This window comes from Ursus americanus, chromosome 3 (genome assembly GCF_024610735.1).
Source record: "Ursus americanus isolate L20-20 chromosome 3, mUrsAme1.1.p, whole genome shotgun sequence".
NCBI lineage: Eukaryota > Metazoa > Chordata > Mammalia > Carnivora > Ursidae > Ursus > Ursus americanus.
Window position 1 is genome coordinate 5,303,487 of NC_142129.1, and position 27,158 is coordinate 5,330,644.

A 27,158-nucleotide genomic window follows, 5' to 3' on the forward strand; every position below is an offset into this window, starting at 1 on the left:
TAACTTTCTTCTATCTTAAATTTAAGAAACAAGACTTTTTGCTTTCCAGATTTTCTGTCAGCTAGAAACTTACACAAGTTTCCTGTTTCATATCCACAATTCCAGACAAAGATTTTAAACTTGGGGCTTTTAAGGGTTTGTGAATCCCTTGCAATTAGATGCAGAATTATTGCCTGCATATATGCATTTTTCGACGGAGGGTTTTTGAATCTTTTATTAGATTCCACAAATGATCTTACACATTTTATTTTCCATAAACTACTTTTTCTTAAAGCTCTAGATACTAAATGTCTAGATACTGGGCACGAGCTCCACCCTCTCTCAGGAGTATGTGAGGAACTTCACAATCAAGACTGTTTGGTTTCATTGGTGTGTTGTGCTCCATTAATAGTTAGCACTGTATGTGTAATATTAACAGTGGTATTATTTCATCAGTAGTACAGGATTCTCAGGACTCTGCCTATCTATTCTTTGTTCAAAGGCAAGATAGCTCCTTTTTTCCCCCAGTTAACATTCAGCCTCAAGTACGTGAGCTCTGTCTGTTCCACGGTAGAGGCACATCACATGGAGCACATACGCACGAAACCGTTCGCAGACTTCTGAATTCCTCCGTACTGGCCCAGACTAGCTTCCTTGCTGTCTCTGATATTTTCACTATATGATCTTAAAACAGTAATCCCGTCCTCCATATGCTTTTGCTTCCTTCCTAGTACTCGATCTCATTCCCTTTTCTTTGCTTATTCTCAGCTCTGAAAGTTTTTGTGGGTCAGTAGGCGTGGTTAGGAGAAAGGGCAACATGGGCAACGTAGGAGAACGTCTTTGGGGCTTTCAGTGCAGCAACTGTCAACTCCTGCTCTAGTTCTGTTTTAATGTACAAAATATGGTCTTTTTAGATGGATGCATGCAGTTTGTCAGAACTTAAATACTGAAGAGGAAGTGGAAAATGTAGCAGACATTGGTTTTGATTGTAGCATGTGCAGACCCTATATGCCTACATCAAATGGTAAGAAAATACTGTCAACAGTGAGTGGGTCTGTGCTCCTCTAACTCACTTGTGCTGTGCTGTCCATACCCAGTGTGTGGGCTTGCCTCTCTTTTCTTTTTGTGAAACAGTTATTTCAACAAGTTTTATATGAAAAATAAGTCATTTTAGTTATAAATTAACTCTTTTTATCCCAACTTAATATGTTAAAACAATTGGCTTACATAAAGAAAATAAATTAAGCATGTATTATAGGTATACAGTGTAATTTTCCCTTCTTGACTCGTCATCTTGTAGTTATTGGGAATATGTAGAAATCCATTGTGTTAGTTCTTACCCTGGCCATTTCTTCCTCTATGATGTGTGTTTTCTCCACTACTTCTCCTCGGTGTCTTTAAAGACAGCCTTTAAACTCTATTTAGTATTTAAGTATTTATTTCAGTAAAATGGGTACAGAAATAGAAAATTTAATTATATGTAAATCCCTAAATATTCCTTTGCTGCAAATATTACACAATTTTTTTTTCTTTTCCATTTCAGTGCCTTCCTCAGACTGCTGTGAATCTTCCCTTGTAGCACAGATTGTCACAAAAGTGAAAGAGCTAGGTAAAATCTGGAGCGCTTTACTGGCCTGTCCTTTATACAGAGCATGCAAATGCTGAATTATTTATATAGCCAACCTGCCACGTGTTCCATGAAACCCGCCTTTATCATACAAGTGTCCGGCCTAAGTCCCCCAGTGTTGTAAATCATTTCTGTGATTGACATGTGTAATGTTCGTCTTTCATGTGACACTGCTGCTATTAGTCTCAGCAAAATAGCAGTGAAACAACCACTCTTCATGTAATCATTGACTCCATACTTGCTTTGGTTTCATTGCTATATTACTGTGCTTAGTAATCAATTTGCAGAAAATAAGGCCTGGTTAGCAAACAGTGATTTTTTTTTTTAAAGAATTAATTCAGTTCTCTTACTGTTTTTTTTTTCTGTCATGAATCAGCTAGAGTGGCGACTAATAGGATACTTTTATTAAATTATCGTTCCTTTGTCTAATTCTGTTTGATATCATCGGATACAAAAACATTTGAATAGTACAGAAGTTGTCATAATGGATAGCAATTTTGTACATTTAAAAATGTGCAGGATTTCTACTTATTCCCTACCTCTCCCTGTCAGTGATTAAACTGATACTTGGCTCTCCAAATTGGCTTCAGTAATATTCTTGTTTATCTTATATAAATTGATTCTCACCTTTTAGTCTGAAAAGATAGTCCAGGAAAAGGCTCATAGTTGAGTAGCTGAAGCATAACTTTTAGCTTCAGTGCTTTCTTTCTAAATCCTTATGTTGATAGATGAGAAAAAAAATGCCAGGTAGACCTTTGTAACCTTTCTGCTTTAATTCAAGGAAGTTCGACCAATTTTTCTTACTTAAAGTTGAGTACGGTTAATTATTTGTACATTTCACATACGGTTGCTTTATAGTCACAGTCCCTTCACGTGGTATTTCGGAACTGCAATCAACTTACCAATGCAAATTGAAGTGAGAGTTTTAATGTGTATCCTTGCAATATTGTAATTTTAGATCCACCCAAGACGTACACCCAGGATGGTGTGTGTTTGACTGAATCAGGGATGACTCAGTTACAGAGCCTCACAGTTACAGTTCCACGAAGAAAACGGTCAAAACCAAAGTTGAAGTTGAAGATTATAAATCAGAACAGCGTGGCTGTCCTTCAAACCCCTCCAGACATCCAATCAGAGCATTCAAGGGATGGAGAAATGGATGATAGTCGAGGTAATACTGATTTATTTTCCGTTCAAAATGTTCACAAGAATTAAAGCATATAAAATAGTTTTTAGAATACATATATTTTATCTCAGGGCAAATTCTACTGTCTTAGGTAACCCTTGATATGACCCTTGGCCTTTCTAAGTGAGTTGTCTTCTTGGACTTTTCAGCTTCTCTTCCTTTCACATGTTCTCTGGAACAGACGTACATTACAGAAATCTCCAGGAAGATCTTAGATAGGAAAATTCAGAGGGCTGGATGCTAGTTGGCTAGGTGACAGCATGAACCTCAGATGCTGTGAACTCAAATACCATGGCTCAGTTAAAGTAGGACTTGATCCATGTGTTCCTACATGGAAAAACCATTATTAATGTTCAGGTGCAAATTTATGGTCACAGATGTTCATTATAAGCTTATCTGTTTATAACTCTTTTCTTGATCCCCGTAGATATCAAGGATTTTCTAGCTGAGTCCTTGAGATGACAAAATAATTTTAGTAGTATTAAATTCAATGAGTTATATTTTTGCTTATCTCTGAAGAAGATTACCACAGGCTTGTTTCTTTTAGGTTGGTTGTTTCTTTTCAGCTGACTCAGAAACAAAATAATATTTTGGTTCCATCATGTTATTCAACAGTGTTTATTGAATCATACTCTGTGCTGGATGTTGGAAGTCATGTCAGTGAACAAAGCAGATGAAATTCTCCGCTTATGGAACTTACTTTTTAATGTTAGGAGAAAAGATTACTTAAAAAAAAAAAAAACCAAGAACACATAATAAATGAGTTGATTGGCACGTGCTGTAGAAAAACTAGCATTGGAGTACGAGGAATGGAGTGCGTGTGGTGATGTGAGGTGTGGAGTGAGCTGGAAGCAGAACTTGAGCACAGACGTTGAAGCGGTGAGTGAGCGAGCGCTTGGATTATCTCAGGGAAGAGCATCCCAGACAGCAAGAAGGCCAGTGCGCAGGCTGTGGGCAGGAGTGTGCCTACTAGCATGTTTGAGGAATGTCATGAAGACCAGGGTGTCCAGCAGTGAACAAAGGTGACAGTCGGAGGTGCCGAGGTCAGAGGTCCACGGAGAGAGAAGGCGTGACTCTGTAGGTCACACAGAACCACAAGGCCATGCTTAAGGAGTTTGCATTTCCTGTGGATGGACTAGGAGGTGATTGGAGGTTATTGAAAAAATGGTGGCTTAATTTTACTCATACTTTTAAAAGGCACACCCGGCCGTAATGTGACTAGACTACTGGGCCCAGGCGTTGTGGCATGTTGATGGATCAGTTAGGGGGCTGCTGCAGGAGGCCGGTGAGAGATTGTTCTTCCTGAGAATGGGGGTCTCACATTTCCTTCACAGTGGTGTGTTTTTGGTCTGTGTGGTTGGGATAAGAACTTTCTGATACTTAAGTATAGTTGGTGTTCAAATACATCTTGATTTTGAAGTTTTAGTGATTTGGGGCTTGTGAAGAAATAGTCTGTATATCTGGAAGGAATTGATCAGATTACCATCAACCAGAGTACAGTGAAGAATTCTAGTTTCTACAGACAGTCGATGTCTGAAAAATGATTCCATATTTACCCAAATCTGGGAAATGCTGCATTTCACACAATTTGAAATGTTTCTTGACAGTACACATTAAAAATTCCCAAAGTATAAGAATATAGAACCTTTTAAAAACTTGGGCAGAACAACAACAAAAAGGCCTGAGAAGGTTTTCCCTTTGACTACTGTATGACAACACCATGGGAAACGATGGATGTTTCCTCAACTGGGCAGTTTGCAGACTGAGGCAGTCTGAAGGTGTGCATCCCCATAAAATAACAAGTAACATCGTGCATCGATTCCACAGGAGTTTATAAAGGCCAGATGAACTTGGGATGTTCCTAAAATATTGTACCAATGCCCCTTCATTGTTGCTTTTGCTAACTGTTGATTCTTCCGATAATATATGTTTCTTCAGGAAACAGTCACCTTGGTGTATCGGAAACAAATACTTTGTGCAACAGAAGCAGGCTTTTTTCTAATTCACTTACTCTAGGATCTGGGATCTGGAAACCTTGTTAGTATAAAAAAAAAAAAACAACCACAAATCTAAAGTCAACAGAAACACTGTGCGTGTCTCAAGAGTGGGAACACAGTGCCTCCCCTTCTACATGGCTACCTCAGCGTGGACCCTCCCAGCATGAGAGGGACATCTGGAGGTGTGGGCCTAGGGTTGCCTTTAGGCTCTAGCAAGCAAAAGGGGTGGGGTAGATAGAGTGGAGCCAGGAATCATATTAAGTAGTGGGAGGAGAGAGGAAGCAGCCAGGTGGATAGATTATTACTGTCTGTGACGTTAACACTAATTCTCTAAATTCTTAAATTTGATTTGTGGAGTACTAGTACATTCACATGGTATAAAACTGAAAAAGAATAAGGGTAAGTAGTGAAAGTGTCACTCTCTCTTCCCTGTCCTCAATTTTGGATAGAGAGGTTTTGGTAACTAGGTGATACTCAATTACAACTGTAGTTGGCCTCAGGAGAGGGTTCTAGGCTAGACAGACAGCCTCAGGGTCCTGAGCCTGAAGATGTAATTGAAGGTAAGCGAACGACTTCTTAACTGCAAACTGATTTATAATTGTCTTTTTGAGCGTTCTCCCTGTGTGTTTCCCTTACCCTGATGCTGTTATTTCATTTCCTGAAAACAGTGCATTTAAGCAGCATGAGTTCAATAACCATTTGGGGCCTTTTCCATCTTTTTCTATACTTTCCCCACCTACTGGGATGCACAGTTAGAATGACTCAGTGGCCACTTTACCTTGCATTTCCTATTACACAGGAATTCTGTATTTGATAGATTTTTCCAGTTTTATCTCTACATTTACTTTCCCCAGAAGGAGAACTTCTGGATTGTGATGGGAAATCAGAATCTAGTCCTGAACGGGAAGCTGTGGATGATGAAACTAAGGGAGTAGAAGGAACAGAAGGTGTAAAAAAGAGAAAAAGGAAACCATACAGACCAGGTATAGTCCTGTGCTAGACATCTTAATGTAATCAAAACTTAGTTAATTTATGAAAAATATAATATTGAGGGCTTCAATTATAATTAAATAATCAAGATAAAATGTATCTCCTTAATAGCTCTCTAAACAAACTTGAATGTAGAAGTTGAAGGACTGAACTATTTCAATATGTTTTTTTAGGTGGAAATTCTTTAGGTTGAATATGTGAATACTTCACAATAAATCATTATTTTAATGCCTTATCCCAAATGTTGTCCATTGTATTAAATGCTTTACTATGTTGGCTTTTATTTGTACTTGGACTTTTAAAGTCACTTACTTATTTTTCCCTTGATGTATACTTCTGTAATTCTTTTAATTTTCAGCATTCATTTTTAATATTCTTTATGTTTTTGAAACTTATTTTCATGTTTGTGCAGGAGTCAGTAAATGCACCATTAGAGGGTAATATGACAGGGTTCTTGTGCCTCTTAAAATTTATAGTTCAGTTAATATATGACTGATAAAATTCTCTCTTATTTCCTCCCTGCCCCAGAAGTGGAGGGAGAAGCTATCTTGCTTATCAAATTTTATCTGCCTTATTAGAAAAAATTACTGAACTGGTCACAATGCAGAACGTGTAGGCTTGCTTTAGGCAGTTTATTAATGTCTATTTACCAGTCAGTGAGACATTAGGTGGAATCAGTTCAGTCTTTATTCTTCTCACTGCTTATATTTTGTTGATAAGAGTGTTCTAAATACCTTTCGACGTGCAAGGAAAAACTTTCTCACTGTCGTTTGTATTCTGCAAGACCTTTAAGGTAACCTTCCACAAGACGGGCCACATCTATAACAAGACCTATTACCTTCATCCAAGAGGAAAATTATTTCATTTCTTCCTGATTAGGAGGCTTATAACTACACAGACTTTTTTAGACAATGCAAATTCCTTCTGGAAGCTTGTATTTATTGTGGTTTTTTTTCTCTCTGTCTCTGCCTCCCATGGAGGTCATCCTCGTGACTGAGGGACCCATTAGGTTACAAAGTGTATTAGATGGCTGTATTCTGTGACGCAGACTGTTAGTGTTGACTATGTATTGGGCGCTGTTCTATGCACTTTACATTTAGCAATTACATTTAAAATACATGTATGAGGACGTGAGGTGCTAGACGCTATCCCTGTTATAACTGTGAGGGAACTGAAGCACTAAAAAGTTAAATAACTTGCCCAAAGTCAGGCAGTAACCAGAATTACAGTTTGGCTCCAGGTTCCGTGCTTTTAACTACAGAGCAGCTGTATGTGTCTCATGTCCAAGGGCCCTAACTAGACATGTTACCCCTGAAGTCATATGGATTTTGTTTGGATCATTTAGTTTTGTTTATATCTCATTTATCTATTCTCCCACAGCTAATGTACAAGTAATTTGAATGATAACATATGAGTTACTTAATGTTTGTTAGGTATAATTGACTGTAAGATTTACTTTGCTGCGAAGAGGAAACGCATGCATGCTTTCTGTACTATAATACTGTATTTTTATACCTGTTCGGTTAGTGATAAGGTAACAGTAGCTTTGACTTCTTTTAATTGGCTTATTTCCAAACTCTTGTATTGTGCATAAGAATGTTTATTGATTTAAATTAGCCCATATTGGATTTGGGAAATGCTTCTAAACAATTTCACCCTACTTACTGTGAAAATACAGGGAGAAATCAATTATTTACAAAGTTACCCAATTTCTTTTTTGGATAGGTATTGGTGGATTTATGGTACGGCAAAGAAGTCGAACTGGGCAAGGAAAAACGAAAAGATCTGTCATCAGAAAAGATTCCTCAGGCTCTATTTCTGAGCAGTTACCTAACAGAGATGATGGTATGGTCCTGATTTTGTTTGATTTAATCCCCTTTTCTTGCTATTCCTATTGAAAAGAACCGTCCTAAGTAATGCTGCAGCCACAACCTATTGCTTCTTACTGATCAAAGATGTGAGTGCCTGTAGAGTTCATACCTATAATATAGAAAATAGGTTTCACAAGGAAAAGATTTAAGTCCAGTAGAGTATATTCCTCTGAGATTTTTTCTTAAACAACTTTCTGTTTTTCTTAAGTTAAATACAGTGTAGGGACTGGATCACTTGGTTACACCAAGTGCTTCCCAGTCATCTCACAAAAGGCCTTTCTTTGTCTGTCTTAGCTCCTTGGTATAAAATTGGAGACTTTGGACTATTTTGTTGAAAGTGACAGGCTGCTCCAACAATTTTTAACAAAATTGTATAATGTTTTGGAAACATGTCCTCCAACTAATATTCTGTCATCCTCACATAGATCTTCAGAGAAAGCTAAATCATTGCTTAAACCATAGCTTGAGAATTCGTTCTAATGAACACATTGTGTCGGTATGGTCACAGTCTGTATGCTTTATGTATTTTAAATGCTTTCTGTAGGGTGTGAAGGAAAGAGATGTTTTCAGCATATGCTCTGATTAGAGTTCTTCCATTATAATGGGGTGGGGTTTTGACCTGTGAATTAATGAAAATTGCAAATTGTGTTTTTAAAAGGAAGCACCAGATGGTTTTAAAGGAGTTTCTAATATGACTTACTATGGCTGTAAGAAGCCTGAAGAAATGTGACATGTTCAATGGGACTGGTTTTGTGCTTTCCATCTTTCTCTATTATGTCTTCTAATTTTAGTTCCGTTAGGTCAGTATTTTATCCCTTCATCTGCGGCATCCGGAGTCATCTGTTGAGTGTTTATTGTATTATGCATTGTTTCCTTTTCTGAATTGCCTTTTTAGTATTTTAACCCTTTCTAGTTTCTCCTTACAGCTCACTCCTCCTAGTCTCAGTGCTCTGTTACTTCTGTATGTGTCTAAGTGATGCAGAGTATAAAGTATTACCTCCTTTGCACATGTGATTCTCCTGTGTGTCTCTCCTGGCCCCTTCTCCTAGTACCTCATTTCATTGTATTTATTGTCTGAGATACATAGTACACGTACTATATTAAAACATTTTTTTCTTACCTTGAGCTCATATTCTGTAGAACATTCTCTGAACTTTGTGGACTGAATTGAAGGTGGCTTCTTTCAGAGAATATCTGCATCTGTTATCGCCAGGAACATGAGGTCTACTATCCCAGGACTTCTTTAGCTTAAAGAATTTAGCCTAAATTCTTGCCTTGAAGTTTTTGGTCTGCCTGTGTTATGAATTCAGGTTTCTTACACATTAGGGCTATATTGAGTTTATGAACTCTCAGGGAAGATTTTCACTTTTTGCCTTTCTACCCAGCACCAAATTCCATGACAAGATGACAAGCAGTTTTCTTTGCTGTTGGTGGTGGAGAGGGGGAGGGGGAGGTGAGTGATATATCGGGGAGGTGGGGGTTGGGAGGGTGTATTTCTTGTTAAAACAACTCCAAGCATGGACTTCTTCAGGGCCTCACATTTATAGGAGGCACCTCTGCTTAATCTCTCTGTCTTGCAGGGAGAGGCTTTAAACTTTGTCTTCTAGTTCCCGTTTCTCATGAGGCTCTGAAAACTGGAGCTCACAGTCACTGGATTTTAGCAAAATTTCAGAGAGCTTTACTTAGTTCTTTGCTTATTTCTTTCTGTGGTACCTGTTTTACCTTAATTTTTGGTCTTTGAGGATTCTTTATTTTTTGGTAGATTACTGTACATTTAAAACGATTGTTTAAAGAGTGTTTATCCACCATTTTTAGTTTTCAGAAGAGTCAGTGCACTTGCGTACTCTGGCAACAAAAGTGACTGCATTGGTTTCCAGAAGGGGTGTGTTGTTTGCCTTGGGAATATGAGCCTGTCATTTGATTGCTTACCTATCTGCTTTAAATAGTGTACTTACTCCTTTGCTAATTTCACAGACCAAATTTTGTTTTCTTTCCATTTCTCTGATTGATTTTAAGATTGAGCATTCATAGCATATTAATGAGCATATTTGTAGATAGTAATATATTATTATAATATTTATGTACTACAAAAACCTACTTTGCAATAAATCACTGAACTTGGAATTGCTTAATTGAAGAACACACATTTTTGAAAAGACTTTTGTTGGCTATGACCGAGAAACTCTACAGAAAGTTGTTCCTGCTAAATTGCCTTGAGTAGTATATATGAATAGCCCTTTTCCCCAGACTCGTGAGCATTGTGTATTTTCATTATTTTCATTTTCAACACAATGTTGATGTTAAAGAAAACAATTTTCTGCTTTGCAAGTAAGGAAATACTCGTTAAGAGACAATAGTAAATGCATATTGATAGTAAATAGACATGCAATGTATTTTTTTATGATACTTAAAACTGACTAATAAACTTGCTTTGACATCTTTTTGTGAAAAAGCTTGTTTGTCAAGTCCTGCTGTACACCTTAAACTTACACAGTATTGTATGTCAATTATATCTCAATAAAACTGGAGAGAAAAAAAGAAAAAGCTTGTTTGTTTATATGGATCTGAGTATATGTTGATAAGCTATAAAGTTACTTTGGGTGGATTTGTCTGGAAATTTTAAATACCACATACTTATAAATGTGACTATTGTTTCAGGCTGGAGTGAGCACTTACCAGATACTCTAGTTGATGAATCTGTTTCTGTTACTGAAAACACTGAAAAAATAAAGAAGAGATACCGAAAACGGAAAAATAAGCTTGAAGAAACTTTCCCTGCCTATTTACAAGTAATGCTTTGCTTTACATTATATTGTGTAGTTGATTAACAAAAAATGTATTGAGTTTTGGAAAATGGTTTTGTTATTTTTGTTAATGTTTTACTTGTTTTAATTCGTTATCTTAAGTACCATTTTTTACCTTTCAGAGACCCACAGAAATTAACGTTTACCTTTTTTGTGCCTTGGTACTTTTCGTAAAGTTCTTTTTTATCCCAGTTTTTCACTTCTGAATATTTCATAAGACGACAAGGACATTTTGAACTGGGGAAAGCTCATTCTTCTAAACCATTTGCACCTGTGTGCTCCCCAAACCCATGTCCCATGGACAGCTCTCTTTGCCAGTACAGGTCAGAGTAATTACATTCACTGAATAAAGATGGCTTTTTAGCAGCCAAGTTATAGCTTTAATAATTGTTTACTACTTTTAGAGGCCAGTTATCCAAAGCTTTAAGTGGAATTGTTTTTGTTTTCTAAAATATATATCAGAAAAACATCCCTCAACATGAAACATTGTTTACTAGGTGTAGGCCGCATGCATATAGAAATCTCTAGCTCATCTGTAAGTGTGAAGTCACAGAAGAGTTCCGAACCATGTGATGTTGTACTGGAAAAGGCCCTATATTAGAGCTAGGACTCGGCCAGTCTTCTGTCTTCAGGTGTGGAAGTGGGAGTGGAGTGGACTGTCACGGAGTGTCCATCTGCTCTGTTCCTCCCACAGAATAATGGCCTACAGAGATACTGCTTTATTGCTTGAATCACAGTTTTTCGTATGTGGTTTTTTTGTTTGTTTGTTTGTTTGTTTTTTTAAATCTTAATTTTCCAGTTGGCTCTTAACTCGTTTTAAAATACATTTCCATTCAGCTGACATCCAGCTTCTTCAGTTTTCTTTTTTGGTAATTAGAAGTATGAAAATCAAATACTCATTTGAGTAAAAAGTCTTCTGTGTTTAATAAAACTTTTAAGTGTAGTGTATAGTATGTAGTCATGTATATGAGTGTAGATTTTTATTCGACAGCTAATACCTTAAGGGCAGTGTCCATTTTAGAGTTGAGCCTTTAAGGTTGGAGTCCTGGGTTTAAATACCGCTCTCCTACTAACTAGTTAGCGATGTGATCTCGTTCTGTTCACCATCCGTGTGCCCCGGAAATGTTGAGAGATGGAATAGGAACTGTGTGTGTAAAGTGCTTAACTCATGCCATGCAAGTTGTCTGTCTTTAATAAATGTTTTATTTTCCCCAGATTCCCTTCAAATACCCATTCATCCTGTGTACCCCCTTTCTTTAACATAATAGGCATTTTATTGGTCAGGAGATAGCCCCCCCTTGTTTAGATTATCTTTCATTGCATCCTTTTTGGTTCCTCTCATCCCCTTCCCCTCCCTTTTAATAATCCTTTCTTGGGACTATCGAGTAGATAACATGCTTCTCCACCCCCGCCTCCTCCTATTGATCCTTCTGTAAAGTGTAATATGTATTTAGGAAGCCTTCTTTAACTGTTCATGAACATACGAAAATTCTTTGGAAAAGAGCCTTTAAAAGTAGTGAATCTGATTTCCTGATTACTGCTGTAATCTTAATCTGTTGAGTTGGATTGTTTCCTCTGGTGTACATCAGTAATACCTTACCTTTCTTTGGGCGGGGGGATGTGAAGGAAACCTTTGTGATGCTGCGAGTTCTTGGACATCTTGTGGTGTCAGTTGTATTTTTCCCCCATTGACTGAGGGAATACATAGTGATGAAAGCCCACAGGAATTCAGTAGCCATTTTCCAGTTTTTCTTTGTTAATCTTAACACTGTCAGGATAAACTATAAATGATTGTATAATCTACCCGGTAGAAATATTTATGTGGTCTCCTAAGACCTAGTGCTGCTATGGGACCTTAGGAACCCCTGTAGTACATTTAAAATCTCCAGTTCTGGTAGTCACAGTATCAAATCTGAAGCCATGTGGAACCATTCCTTTATATAAAGTTAATAAAAAGCCATAGAATTAATAAGAATGTTACAGTTTTTTTATAAATAGCACTAAAGTCTTCATGAGTTTTTTTTTTTTTTTAAATCTTGCTAATCATGTTCTCAGACTTATACCAAAGGCATGAAATAAACGATCTCTGAAGTTGTAAGATGCTCTGCTATTCAGTGTTTTTCCTAATGATAAAAGCATCACTCCTAAGAAACAGACCATACTCTACCCAGGACTCTAACTTTACTGATTTTCAATTTTTATTTTTGTAGTGAAACAGTTTGTTCATTTAAAAAATGTGGAAATTTCAAATCAATTATATCATCACCTCTACCAAGCTTCACATACCTCCTTTCCCATCGCTTAGCAGAAGTTAGCATTGTTAACAGTTTGGTATTTATTCTTCAGAACTTGTTTTATAATTTATTTTTGCATAGTGAAAGTAGTCTTGCTTGGTTTGTATTTGATGTTTTGCTGGACATATCACTCAAGGTGCTTTCTTTTAATACTGTATTTAGAGCTTTTCTTTGAGAGCATAGCTCTACGTCCTTTTTAAAAATTGATGTGTTTTAAAGTTTGGGCGTCAATAATTTGTTTAGCCATAATGCCTTTTGGCAGACATTGAAGCTGCTTTCACTTTTGGTATTATAAAAAATGCTGCAGTGAACCTTTTCTGTGTATATATCTTTGGCAAGAGTATGTTAAATGTCAAGTTTCTGCAGAACGGTCCTCTACAAAGGATCCTTTTTCTAGACAGGACCCCCTTACAGAAAAGAGACTAGAGCTTCTCTGTTGGGTTGAAGTGAGGTGGGGCGTGGGGTGGATCCCAAGGGCTTCCTTTTTTCTCTTTATTGATCATTGAGAAGTTTTGGAGAGATCCTCCAGTTGTAAACAACTTAGCTTGAAACACTGGTCTCTAGGGTAGAGGAAGTATATTGAAATGGAGAAACGTTAATATGAGTAAGTGAATAAAAAGCCAAACGCCTTTAATAGTAGTAAATTTTGTGCACATAGTATGGTTCACATGACTATAAAAACCCTCTTTCAGATTTATAGCATGTTAAGTCTTTAATGTGGTTATGTGAATCAATATGAGGTTACTAAATCTACCTGAGGTATGTAAATATTAAAGCTGTAGATCAAAGCCTTTTGCTGTTCTCTGCAAGTAATCTATAAATATTAATAATATTCATGAAGCCTTAGTTTTTCTTATAATATGAATTAAAGTGCCAATAGTAGTATAAATTTATCAGTTTTTAAATTTAATTGTTGCCTAATCTCCTGGAATTATTAGATTATTATATTGCAGTTCCTAGAAGCACAGTTGACATAATTGTATGGTCTTATTTGCATAATTTTATTTGTCTCTAGTAATACTACAAAAAATCTTTTAAAATAAGTGAAATAAAGGGAAATTGTATAAAGCAATTGACAGGTTATTTCTATATTGTTCATATATTTTTGTGTTCAGTTTCTATATTCTTGAATACCAAGTTTTTGTGTTATTTCTGCCTTCTTGTCAAAAATGGCAGAGCTACCTGTTAGCATTTTAGAATTTTATAACTAAATCAATCATTTTCATATGTGCTTATCTTTATCTAGGAAGCTTTCTTTGGAAAAGATCTTCTAGATACAAGTAGACAAAACAAGCTAAGTTTAGAGAATCTATCAGAAGATACGGCTCAGCTTTCATATAAAACAAACATGAACACAAATTTCTTGGATCCTTCCTCAGATCCACTGCTTAGTTCATCCTCAACTCCAGCAAAACCTGGAACTCACGGTATGTGGAATAATTTACAGATAAGTTCTTCATCGTGTGACATTTGTATTCCATGTAACTAAACCTTTGAAATGCTTTAGTTTGGCCTCACATGCATTTTAAAAGTCAACCTCATTGATGCATTCAGTAAATGCAACTACTTTAAGTGGACAGGTCTGTAGGATTTGGCAAATAAATTTATCTGTGTAACTACCACCAAAATCAAGGGTTGCAGAAGAGAATGTTTAGTAAATATGCTAAGGGTGATGTAAGGAGGTGTAATTTTGCCATAGTCGGTGAGTAATAAATGTAATAATCTTTGACTTAAGTGAGATACATTTTTGTTAATTACATTAACCCAAAGAAATTCAAAAGAAGGGAGGAAAAAAGAATGCTGTAGCTGGAAACTGGCTGACGGACTGTGTTAATTCAATGAAATATATTGTGTTAGATCACAGTTTCTTACTGACTGTTTGGGCCAGATGAACCCTTTTTGGAGGGAGGCCCCATGGTGCATTGTGGGATACTTGGCAGCATCTCTGTCCTCATGCCGTGATGACCAGCAGCATCTCCAGATACTGCCAAGTGTCTCCTGCAAAACCGCCCCTGCCTGAGAACCAGTGCCCTCGGTGTAGCGAACGTGGGGACTGTTGAGAAGCAGGGAAAGGTATAAGAATGTAATAGTTTGTAAAGTGATACTAATGTCAGCACAGCTCTAGGAGTTGTGATTTTTATCTTACTATCAGTTATAAATTAATGTTTTTCTGACAAGCTTCCTTTTTACCATTTATTACTTTCTTTAACTCAGTGAATTTTATAAACTCAATTTGGAAAATAAGGTAACCTTTTACTGAGAGATGACTTTTGATATATTACGGCTCCATTAACTTGGCATTACCCTGGATTGATACACAGCCTTTTATTTTAACTTCTCAAAATAAAATTAGAAGCAGTCTTACCCGCTCTTGTACACATATAAGATGTCCAGTCTTACTGTTGGCAACGGGGAAGTTAAAACACTGATCTAAAGGCCATGCTTTTTGTTTATCTTAGCAGATCATTTTACTTTTACTTTAATTCTGTTGCTTTAAGTGCTTACCTGCTCTAATCCATGTCCATATTTTGTTAATATATAGCGAAAGACTTGAGGATCCTTTAAAGAGTATCTTACTGGGAAAATCTTGACTAGCCATTTAAAAACTTAACTAGCACTTATTTGCACTTGAGTTTTTATGAGGAAGAGAACCGAAGTTGAAGAGAAGGCATATTGTGGCAGGAAAAACATTGATAAATTCACAAACTGCAGAGAATGGTTCAGTGGTGAAGCCAGAATATGGAGGACTAGAACGGCACCTGTTCCAAATCCCAGACCAAATGGGACGTTCTCTGCTGCTGGACTTCTCTGGCCTTTCCAACAGGGAAACTTAAAAGTAGCAGCTTATTGTTGTATTTCAATCAGTATAATCTATCACATCAGTTCTAATGATTTGTTGGTAAGATAGAAAAATCCCTTTCTTCAAGTAGGGGTGTGAACTTTTAAAACATTTTTGAAAATATGTTAGTTGTAATTCATGTAGTAGAATTCCATTGGCTTAATACACACACACACACACACACACACACACACACATACACACACACACACACACACACGATGCCTGAAAGAATTCAGATTTTTGCCCTTTCAAGTGTCCAGAGAATACACTTATGAAGTAATTTTATTTCTCTAAAAACTTTACAAATATTTGGGTACTTAATTTACATTAGTTTTTGGTTTGAAAAATTATAGTATTTTTTTTTAAAGATTTTATTTATTTATTTGACAGAGAGAGAGACAGCCAGTGAGAGAGGGAACACAAGCAGGGGGAGTGGGAGAGGAAGAAGCAGGCTCATAGCGGAGGAGCCTGATGTGGGGCTCGATCCCATAACACCAGGATCATGCCCTGAGCCGAAGGCAGACGCTTAACGACTGTGCCACCCAGGCGCCCCTGAAAAATTATAGTATTCTTATGTATGAATTCTGTTTGAGAAGTATATGTTTAGTGGGACAAGGCTATTTGTGTGTCTTCAGGGATATTTGATCTAGGATCTTACAAGTATTTTATGTCCCCTCCTCACTTTTAAAGTAAAAACACAGTTGACATGGATTAAAAAAATGCAGATGTTTCGTAACTTAAATGAATGATATAATTGTTAAAGCTAGCCTATTGTCTTACTGATGAGTCCAGAAACCACCTTTGGAGTCCTCCTTGACTCTTACTATCTCATACTACACACCGGATACATCCACACATTTATCTCTGCCTTCAGAATGGAGCCCAGAGTCAGCCATGTCTTCCCTCCTGCTCTAGAGTGCTCGCTGTCGCCACCTCTCACTTAGACTACAGCAGCAGCCTTTGGACTGGTCTCCAGGCCTCCCCTGTTGCCACACTGCCCATGCCCTCCTTCCCCAGTCTGTTCTACACATGGAAGCCAGTGCTTTCCCTTTCAAATATCACTCATATCCCCTTCTAGCTAGCCATCAGCTTTCCAACAGGTTCCCATTCTGCTTTGTATTTCAGAATAAAGCTCAGTCTTCACCATGACTTATAAAAGCATACATAGTCTCACTTAGCTGCCTTTTATTTCCTACCACTCCTTCCCTTCATTACTGCGATCAACTACACTGTCCACACTTGGCAAAACCCTTCCTGCTCCTGTCTTTCCATCTGCTTTTCCCTTTGCCTGGAGTGTTCTCTCCATCTTTATGCATATTACTCCCTTATTTCATTTACATTTATCCTTGGTCATGTCCTTTAAAAGGTCTTCCCTGACCACTTTATCTAATATTTATCATCTCCACATCTTATTCTTAATCCTTTGTCCTTATTGTTATCTTTATAGCACTTACACTGCTATCATTTATTTGCTAACTCTCTCTGAGAACGTAGGCCTGCACTTTGTTTTGGTTATTCTGAATTCCCAGTAGCTGGAACAATGCCTTTTAACATAATCCATAGACATAATTCCGTGGGTACTGAAATATTTTTAATAAGTGAATGATTAATCAATATTAAAATCAAAGTTGGAAGTAGGCATCTAATTGGATGGTACCTACTTTATATTTTACAAGGAATTTCTAAATAATGCGTTTGACTTTGATATTTATCTTCCGTGTTTTATTTTCTAGATGTCACTTTCTTAATACAGTTTTATTTGCTTTCTTATAGCATTCTATTACACTTTTATTGCCATTATTTCTCTTATTGGTCTTTATTTGAAATTTATTGTTAATAAATAGTCACAAAACAAAAATAGTCTTAATTTTTAATGTTTTGTTATTCAAAACATAGGTATGTGTTTTCTTTGAAAAATTCCTTACTTTAGAAGTAATAATCTTATGATTCTAGCCCTTAACTCAGCATCTGCTGTAGTCTAGATGTTTAGTGAATGGTTGAATGAGTGAGTGTGTTTTAGAGCTTAATGTCTAGGACAATATTGAGACGTTAAAAATATACTTGCTATGCTTAGGTACGACTGATGACCCCTTAGCTGATATTTCTGAAGTCTTAAACACAGATGATGACATTCTTGGAATAATTTCAGATGACCTTGCAAAATCAGTTGATCATTCAGGTATATATGTCTATATTTGTCTAGTGTCTGTTTTATGATACGATGAGAGGTGTATGTGTGTGGAACAAGTTTAGTCTTTTCTCTGAAACTGAAAGAAAGTTTGTTTTGGCTTTGTCAAAGAACTCATCATTTTATTTGAGCTACCTCAGCTTTTCTGCTTTAGGAGAGGAAATAGCAAGTTAATTTCTGTTGTCTTTCTAATTGCATCAAACTTAAGGCTTGTCGCCCTGCGGTCTTGCTGTATCTTGTTTCTTCTTTTGTTTGCATTGCCCCTCACTTCCGGCTCCTGTGGTAATCATCCATTTTATTTGGTTTGGGTCTTGTAGGTCTTGATTTATGCACTTTCCAGGTTGAGAGCTCACCTTTTCCATTTGGTAAGAAACTGAGCAATGGATGACGGCTGACTAGAAGTAGTCTTTTTTATAGTGATATCAGCTGAAACAACCTGTAGGTGCATGCATATTGTTATAGTGCTAATTTGTCACTAATCCATACTTGCTTTTCCTGTTGTGCGTGCAGCTAAAGCATGGTACAGCTGTGCTGTGCTTTGGATGACTTTATCAGTAGTTCTTTTTTTTCGATGAATGGTTTTATTCTTCTTAATATGTAATTTATAATATTACCCACATGTGTTAGAGTTAGCTCCTAATACAAGAGTATATAAAGGCAGACTAAATTTTAGTTTTTAATAGTAGTAATATTGAGAGAGCATGATGAAGTAGATGATAGACCACTTTTAAGTGTGATTTTCACCTGAAAACCAATTTGTATGAAATAAACCGTGTTATATTATAAACCTAACCTGTATCTTGCTTTGTGACTACAGAGTATTTCCAAAATATGATCTGTAGTTGAAATTACTCACAAAAGGATAATTTTTACTAAACATTGAGAATTTTAAAGCAGTTCATTAATTTATGTGAAAGTCTATCCCTCCTGTGTCACACACCTCAGGTAATAGTTGAACTATACATTGGAAACCACTATTTTCCAAGCTAAAGCAATCACTTGTATATTAAATACTGTGTATCGAATCTTCTTGTAGGTTACTGTATTAATGATGTAGTGCTTATCTTTTTGTGGAAATTTAGAACCAGTTGTGTTCTTCTATTCCTCAGGAAATGTATCTACTTTGATTAAAATACAACTTTAGTAAGTGGCACCTAAGTTTACAAATACATTGTGCCTGATTTTTACCTATTCACTACTCAAATTGATACAAGAACCATGATTAATTTAGAATTACAAACTTTTCATTGCTCTGTTTTAATCATGTTGTTGTGTATTAATGCAGGTAAATAGTGCTGTGCATTTTATGTGAGTATTCAGAGTTCACTTGTAATCTGTTTACTTTGCTCCTCTAGCTGGAATAGATATTGGTCCTGTCGCTGATGATCCATCCTCTTTGCCTCAGCCAAGTGTCAATCCGAGTTCACGACCATTAAGTGAAGAGCAGCTAGATGGAATCCTCAGTCCTGAGCTAGACAAAATGGTCACAGATGGTAAAATATTTGCCCTACATCTAGGCTTTCTAAAAGACATGAGTAAATATGATTTTCAAAGATTTCTGCATGCTTCTTTATAATTTAACTTCTCTTCTGATCATTTCTGTGTCAAATGCTATTTTGTGTCAGTATGTTGAAATGGTAGCTGTTAATATTTGTGTTTCTTTATTTTATCCTAGGAGCAATTCTTGGAAAGTTATATAAAATTCCAGGTATTCTGTTCTGTATTTCGAGTTTATGAAAATGGCGTTCCATATACTTTGGCTCTGATAGTCTTTTATTTTAATCTTACCATCACTGTAACTCTGTCTCACAGAGCTTGGAGGGAAGGATGTTGAAGACTTGTTTACTGCGGTGCTCAGTCCTGCGACCACTCAGCCGGCTTCATTACCGCAGCCCCCTCCACCTCCAGCACCACAGCTGGTGCCCATACACAGTCAGGGTATGTCAGCTCTAGAAAAGTTTCGTAAGTATGCCCGTGCAGTGTACGTGCCTTTACTAAAGCAAATCAGCCTTGTCCCTTAGAAACAACATATACAAACCAATAGGAGAAAACCCTCTTTTGTGTCCATGGAACAATACTTAATTTGAGTTTATCTCGGTCACTCACCTATCTCCTTGAAGTGCCTGGCCCTCTGTGATCCACTTTGTGACCAGAGTTCTTTTGCTCACGTTACTGGCAGTGGGGAGGCCAGCGCCTGCCTGCTACCCTTCACCAGTCTGGCTCCCCTTCACTCAGCCCTTTCTGCACACTTGTTTGGAGCGTGACCCCCCTCCCCCCACACCTGGCTGCCTGGTCTCAGCTTCCCTGTCATTTCCTGAGTTAGCAGATCACCACCTCCACACCCAGCCCTGGGTGTCCATTGTGGCAGGTGGCACAAATATAGACGCCTGTTTGGACAGTTACGGTTTTCCTTCAGACTGTGAGCTCCTGGAAGGCTGGGGTCCTGTCTGTCCCAGTCACTGTCTACTCCGCCACGAGTGTGTGCTCACACTTCCTTTCAGAGTAAATCCGCCAGCTTTCTCCACTGTCAACTTCCAATCTCTAATTTTGTAGAAATCTGCCTTCTTTGTGTGATCAGTTTTCTTCTACCTACTTGTAACTAGTTGCCAGATAAGTTTAAGGCTTTAATTTCTCCATGTTTCTGGAGAGCTGAAATGGGTAACCTAGACTTAAAATTTGTGGAGGTATGGGGCGCCTGGGTGGCGCAGTCATTGGGCGTCTGCCTTCGGCTCAGGGCATGATCCCCGCGTTCCAGGATCGAGTCCCACATTGGGCTCCTTCGCTGGGAGCCTGCTTCTTCCTCTCCCACTCCCCTGCTGTGTTCCTTCTCTCGCTGGCTATCTCTCTGTCACATAAATAAATAAAATCTTTAAAAAAAAAAAAATTTGTGGAGGTAGGTGAAGAGACAGCACCACAGGTGTGGGAATCTCCTGTGGGGGTGATTGGAGTCCTGTGGACTGGTGTGAGTCTTTGGTAGTTTGAACATAGGGTCATGTCTCTATATCCTGTTGTCATTGCTTCATGATGATACACCGAGTTAAGTAATTCAGTGATACTTTTATAAACCCTTACACTGTTTTTGTATAAGTGCTGAAATATGCAAATAATTTAATGTTATCTTTACTACCAATTTTGTGTATACATGAAAAATGTCATAATGCGCATAATTAAAATATTTTAGTTTGTGCCAGTTTAGCCTCTAAACAAATTTACCTTGATTTTTGCTAGACTAAACATGTGATTTACATTTGGATAAAACAGACTCATCATAAGTGCTTCTTGTCTTAATTGTTCCCATATGTTTTCTTAATGATTAAGAATGCAACACTTCAGTATTTCTCTTCTCAACATATTAAGAAGAAAAACCCTATCTCCATGTTTTCTGAAATGGAAAGTATGTATTTTAAAAATCAAATCAGTTAAAGGTGCAGTTTCTTTTGAGAGAGAGAGCGTGTGTGCATGGGCAGAAGGGAGGGTAGGAGCAGAGGGAAAGGGAGAAATAGAGAATCTTAAGTAGCCTCCACACCCCGCGTATAGCCTGACGTGGGGCTCGATCTCACGACCCTAAGATCATGACCTGAGCTGAAATCAAGAATCAGACACTTAACTGAGCCACCCAGGCACCCCCAAAATTCAATTTTTTAAAAAGATCTATTTATTTTAGAGAGCTAGTGAGAGAAAGAGAGGAGGGGCAGAGGGAGAGGGAGAGAATCCTAAGCAGGCTCCATGCCCAGTGCAGAGCCTGATGCAGGGTTTGATTGCACGACCTTGAGATCAGGACCCAAGCCGAAATCAAGAGTCAGAGGCTCAACCGACCACACCACCCAGGTGCCCCAAGATGCATTTTTTTAAATAAACAATTTTACTATCATTATTTAAATGCTTTCACAGTGTAGGCTCATTTTTGAAAGGTTTTGAGGGGATGGCTTTGTTTTTTTAGGTGCTTGTGTGTAATGCAAAGGTAAGTGAGACTGCCTACCCAAAGGAGTTTATAATCCTAGTATTATAGACTTTCAGGTATACAGCTAATTTATATCATAGTAGACCGTGATTCAAGTAGAACCTTAAGAGTCATTAAGATTTCAAGTCATGTTTCAAAGAGTAATAATTCTGATTTAAGCACAAAGCATGATCAGGTCACATACACAGTGACACATAGATATTCAGTAACGGCAACTTGAACATTTTCCAGAGCAAAGAAGAGTTAAGTGGGTAGCGTTTAAGGAGCAAAAGTAGAAAGTGCTTGTTGGGTCTAGATTGTATGTAAATGGCTGTGGAAATAGGCAGTGGCAGTTGACCTTTTCTTCTGCAGGTTACTTAGAGCCATCCAAGATCTCACACCAGTGAAATGACCTGATGGGTTACACCTTTTGGCAAGGTAGTTCTGCTATCAGTGTTGGAAATGAATTTGAGACAAGAAGGGTTGTACTAATGAGTTTATTGTGGTTGGGACTAAGTGAAAATTTGGGTTCCATGCATGTAAATGTATCTGCAGTGCTAAGTGAAAGAAGCAGTGGTTATGAGAGATAGTGATGTTAGAATACGTAGGACTCTGGTACTGAATGGCTGTGAGGTACAAGGAAGAGTGGGATACAAAGTGAATTAGACTGTATGTGAGCCAGGCTTGCCTACAGGTATCAGGCTGTAAACTAGAAACACGGACTAGAGAGGACTCTGTGTGTGTGTGTGTGTGTGTGTGTGTGTGTGTGTGTGTGTGTGTTAGAGGGCAGTGGAGGTATAACATTTAGTCTTGGACCATTGTTAGTTTGTTAAAAATGGGACATATACATGTCATGACTTACAGGCAGACGGACTTGCAGTTGTTCAAGGCTTTGTAAAGGTGAAAATTTAGGAATTGTGTGTGGGTGGTACTAATGGGAGTTGTGGGAAGGGTGAGATTTCTTTAGAGAGCACGCTGCCGTAGAGTACAGAATCTTAAAGAACTCTTTAATTAAATGATGAGTTATATGCTTAACTCACCTGATTTATATTAGATGTGCAATTATATGTTCCTTTTTCCTTTTTAAGGGTTAGGTGAAAGTGAAAAGAGCAGTGATGGAGATAGCGTGAGAGGCACAGGATCTTAGAGATGAGGATTGTTAGAGATAGGTTATAAAGTCAGGTAGGATGAGTGCTTGAAAGATGTTTCATTGGACAGTAAAATTGTTGGTAATGTTCAGTAGGGTAACTTCAGTATGAGTGGTTAAGGAAGGGGGCCAGAATGTAATGTTAATACAGTAATACAGAAGGTCAGAAAGTGGAGAAGAGAAATTTCAAGAAGATTGAGATAGAGTAACTTGAAATCCCTTTAGGTGAAGGTTAAGTGAAGTAACTTTTCTATCATTTCTATGACTCATGCCTTGAAAATTCAAGCTGGTATCATCAGGTTGAGTTGGTATGGTAGACGAGAGAGAGAGACACCACTTCTTAATTAGAATAGTAATAGGGGAAAAATGGTTTGCATTTACTTCTGTGTCTTTGTACAAGTTATTTAACCTCTGAGTCTTTGCTTCAAAGGAGCTACATGTAATAACCCATTTCCTAGGTGGTTGTGAGGATCAGAGAATTAATACATGTAAAAATTTCAGAACAGTGCTTGGCATATAGTGAAGTGCTTAATAAGCTACTATTATGAAAGGTTTTGATACGGTCATGTTGTGGTTAAGATAGATAGTGCTGACGTGGATCACACTGTCATTACCAATGAAGAAACTTTTAATTACATGAAAGACATTTGACATTTTTCAGTCAAATCTCATATTCCTTAATGGAACCTACTTTTCATTGAAATTGAAAATAGAGGTAACAATCTACTTGGGATAAAAGCAGAAATGTTGCTCCCTAATCTCATCCTTGAAGTGAACATAGATGTCCTGAAACACTTGTCACTGTAGTGTTCTGATCCGGTGGGCCCAGCTCTGCCAATTAGTACAATAGGCTATAATTTGGAAGTCAGATAGCTCTCAGGAAGTCCTTGAGACAAAAATCCTGAAAACCTCCTGGTAATCAGTCCCAGTGTCTTCATACAGGAACTGGAGCTCTCTATACTCAGAGTTGTTCCAGGTAGAGGATCTGGTTTAGGTAATAGGACATCATACAGTACAAACCATGTGGGTGAGATGCTGCTCTTGATTATTCTTTTTTCTAATGGCATGGCAAAGTCATTGTTAGGAGTTCTCTGTCGTTACACCAACTGGGCCAAATATTGGCCAACTCTATAACTGTATATCCGTTTGTATAATTGATCGGTGATGTGGATGATCTCCTTGTGTTGTTCTGGGTGTTGCAACAGAGGCCATGCATTTATTACTTCAGAGTAGGTCTCTAAATTGGGAGGAGGTTTTTGAAGGTCAGAAAACTGTGCAGATAAGGACAATTGGCTATTCCCCAATATTTCAGACCAGTGGAAGTTCATAATAATCAAGGTTGGAGCTACATGCTTGAGGAGAGTTAGGGGAAGCACAAGATGGTCTTATGGTTTGCCTAATGGCTGTTTAGAAAGAAGATGCTCAGGGATTTGAAGCTTGAGAGTTGAAATGTATATAGAGGGTGGTGGCTGAAACTGCAAGGACAGTAATGAAAATTAGGCTCAAAACAGAGTGTATGTATTTTTAACAATAATCATCTATTTGATAATGGTACATGAAATATTGCTTGTTCCAAAGAATTTTAGATCACGTACAAATTGAAGAATCATGGATGGTTTTTTTGTATTAACAGCAACAAGAGTAAAACGTAAAGAGCCATCTATTTTGTGAATTTGAATGAAGAAGAGAAAGAAATTTGATAAAATGTACTAGCATTTGCTTTGAGAGTCATTCTTTTTGTGGAGCTTATATGTACTAAGTAGCTCACTGCATGCCAGGCACTGTGCTGAGAACTCCACATACCTTGTGTCAGTAACATTACAGAGTATGTTCATGTTATAGAAATAGTAATTGACTACTCTCTTTTAATAGGTAGCAAAAATTAAGCTTCAAACCCAGGGCTGTCAGACTCCAAAACACATGTTACCTGCAGTATACCGTGATGAAGTAGAGAGAAGTACAGAGACCATATTGCAAAATATTATAACCAGAAGTTATGCAATATATTAGTTTAATATTGAAATACAAATCCTACTTTTAAAGAGTGCTAGAAATTTTTATTTAGAAATATTACTTATAAACTGCTTTTAAAAAGATTATTTATGAATAATATGCAAACTGAATTGTTTTCTTCTTTAAAGATGTTTTTTCCCGGATGCCACTCATGAATGGCCTTATTGGACCGAGTCCTCATCTCCCTCACAATTCTTTGCCTCCAGGAACTGGATTGGGAACTTTCTCTGCTATAGCACAATCTCCTTACGCTGATGCCAGGTATTACAGGCTTCGTTTTCCATGGAAACTTAAATTACACTAATTTTTGTTATACAGATGTTAATTGGCCTGTTTTAAGTTGCTGTGCACAATGTGTTTGTTACATATTTTGGGATCTTTGCTAAAAATTATGTAACATTTTAGCTATTTTGTAATAAGAAGAGGTCTTAATGAAATTGTACTTGACCATAGTATTTAGAAAGTAATTTTGTGTTTATGAAGTCAAGTTATTTATTATTTCCCAGGGATAAAAATCCAGCATTTAATCCAATGGCAAGTGATCCTAACAGCTCTTGGACGTCGTCCGCTCCCACGGGGGAAGGAGAAAGCGATACGATGTCAAACGCCCAGAGAAGTACACTGAAGTGGGAGAAAGAGGAGGCTCTGGGTGAAATGGCAACAGTAGCTCCGGTTCTCTACACAAACATTAATTTCCCCAACCTGAAGGAAGAATTCCCTGGTAATTCACGGCTATAGTATTGCTGTCTGTGTTACCAGCTTTTCTGCATGTGTAATGCCTGTTTGTTGGTTGTTTTTGTTACTATAGTAGAAAAGTCCGTGTATCAACACTAAATTTCCTCTGGTATGGCTGTGTACAATGTGAAATTCCATAGATGTCTGGAAATACCTTACATTTTCTCAGCCCTAGACCCTGTATCCATTTGCATATTTGCTAAAAGTTAATTCCAGTTTAATGAAATAATGTATTTTCCAGCTTTTAGCCGTCTTCCTAAATGTGGAACTCAGTATCGTGTTACATGTGTAACTCTACCAAAAAAAAAAAAAAAAATCCTAGAACAGAAACTTAACATTTAGTCAAAAGTATTATTAGGCTAAATCAGACTCCATTCTAGGAATCTTTTCCCAACCAAGTTAACTCAGTAGTATTTCCCCTTCTCTCCAACTGTCCAGCCTGTTTGAAAAAGTCAGATGGTATAAAGGTACCATTTTTTTAAATTCTGATTAACCAGAGGATGAACTATTTGGATTAATGGAATGTCATTGGTAGAATATTTGTAAGCAAACATTGGTTAATTATGGTAAGTTCATGTTGCCAGACAGACCAGGATGGAAAAGGTCGTTAGCACGGTGTCTCACAGTAGCTTCCCTTCTCTCAGCACACAGCTCTTGTAAATTACCAGGGGGTTACCCAGAACTGGATTTTCCTACAGATGACACCTGTCTTTTAGGTGCCTCTTTGTGATACTTTATTCGTTATGTATAGAAGTAAGTGCTACCTTATCCAACAATAAAAATCAGTGATTTAGTACAGGGTTGTCTGTTAAAGGAGTATACATACTCTTCAAATACTGTTTTATCCCACTTTTATTTGCTGTTTACAGATGAGCATAGCTGGCTCTGTTAAGTCACTTTGTATCAATGTAAATTTTCCTTAGAGTAGAGTTATGATTTTTTTTAAGTAATTTTCTTTAATAATTTTACTGTGTGATTCTAGAACCTCCTGAGGTACGTTAAGGCTGTTGGTATGTCACGATTTTCATTTCCATTTTCATAAGCTTTCTTGAAGTTTTTTTTTTTTTTTAATAATGGGCTAAATCATTTCTACATTTATCACTGTTGATTTCACCCATATTTCATTTTGTTTACTGTCCTGAAACTGTGAATTTCATAGAAATGGCTTGAAATTGTTAGTTTTCCATTATCTTTGTTGGGCACAAATGCTGGTGAGATGCTTATTTATAATTATGAATTATGATTACTACTTTTGGTCAGATTGATAGACTTCTCTTGAGTACAGATAATTTTACAAAATGCTTAGCTTTGGTCCTGGCAGCATCTTACATGGTTGAGGGAACTTGTTACGTTTGGCTGAACTTTATCTTGGCTGCTTAGCCCCTTCGATTTAAAAGCTTCCCCGCTCTACAAGTAAGATGGTGAATAAGGCAACACTTCGTTCGGCAAATATTTGTTTGGCCTACTGTGTGTCTGGAACTTTATGCTACACAAAGAACTGAACTTAAGGCTACTTATTTAATGAGGACACAACCAGACTAAGTT

General features: G+C 37.4%; 1 protein-coding gene across 20 annotated transcripts in view; it reads left to right on the plus strand.

The window, feature by feature from the left end:
* The window catches only part of KMT2C (lysine methyltransferase 2C), a 272,287-nt gene that overhangs the window by 197,918 nt on the left and 47,211 nt on the right, over positions 1-27,158 (plus strand). For 10 of the 20 annotated variants that reach the window (XM_087860661.1, XM_087860660.1, XM_087860666.1 and 7 more), the window contains 14 exons: positions 894-1,003; positions 1,523-1,588; positions 2,565-2,777; positions 5,644-5,772; positions 7,505-7,624; positions 10,309-10,439; positions 13,995-14,175; positions 17,665-17,769; positions 18,096-18,143; positions 19,134-19,313; positions 19,454-19,486; positions 19,591-19,740; positions 25,007-25,139; positions 25,385-25,599. In XM_087860661.1, coding sequence (XP_087716787.1) covers positions 894-1,003; positions 1,523-1,588; positions 2,565-2,777; positions 5,644-5,772; positions 7,505-7,624; positions 10,309-10,439; positions 13,995-14,175; positions 17,665-17,769; positions 18,096-18,143; positions 19,134-19,313; positions 19,454-19,486; positions 19,591-19,740; positions 25,007-25,139; positions 25,385-25,599 — 1,814 coding nt within the window. The remainder of the gene's footprint in view (positions 1-893; positions 1,004-1,522; positions 1,589-2,564; positions 2,778-5,643; positions 5,773-7,504; positions 7,625-10,308; positions 10,440-13,994; positions 14,176-17,664; positions 17,770-18,095; positions 18,144-19,133; positions 19,314-19,453; positions 19,487-19,590; positions 19,741-25,006; positions 25,140-25,384; positions 25,600-27,158) is intronic. The other 10 variants (XM_045792263.2, XM_045792268.2, XM_087860676.1 and 7 more) reach the window with 6 other exon arrangements.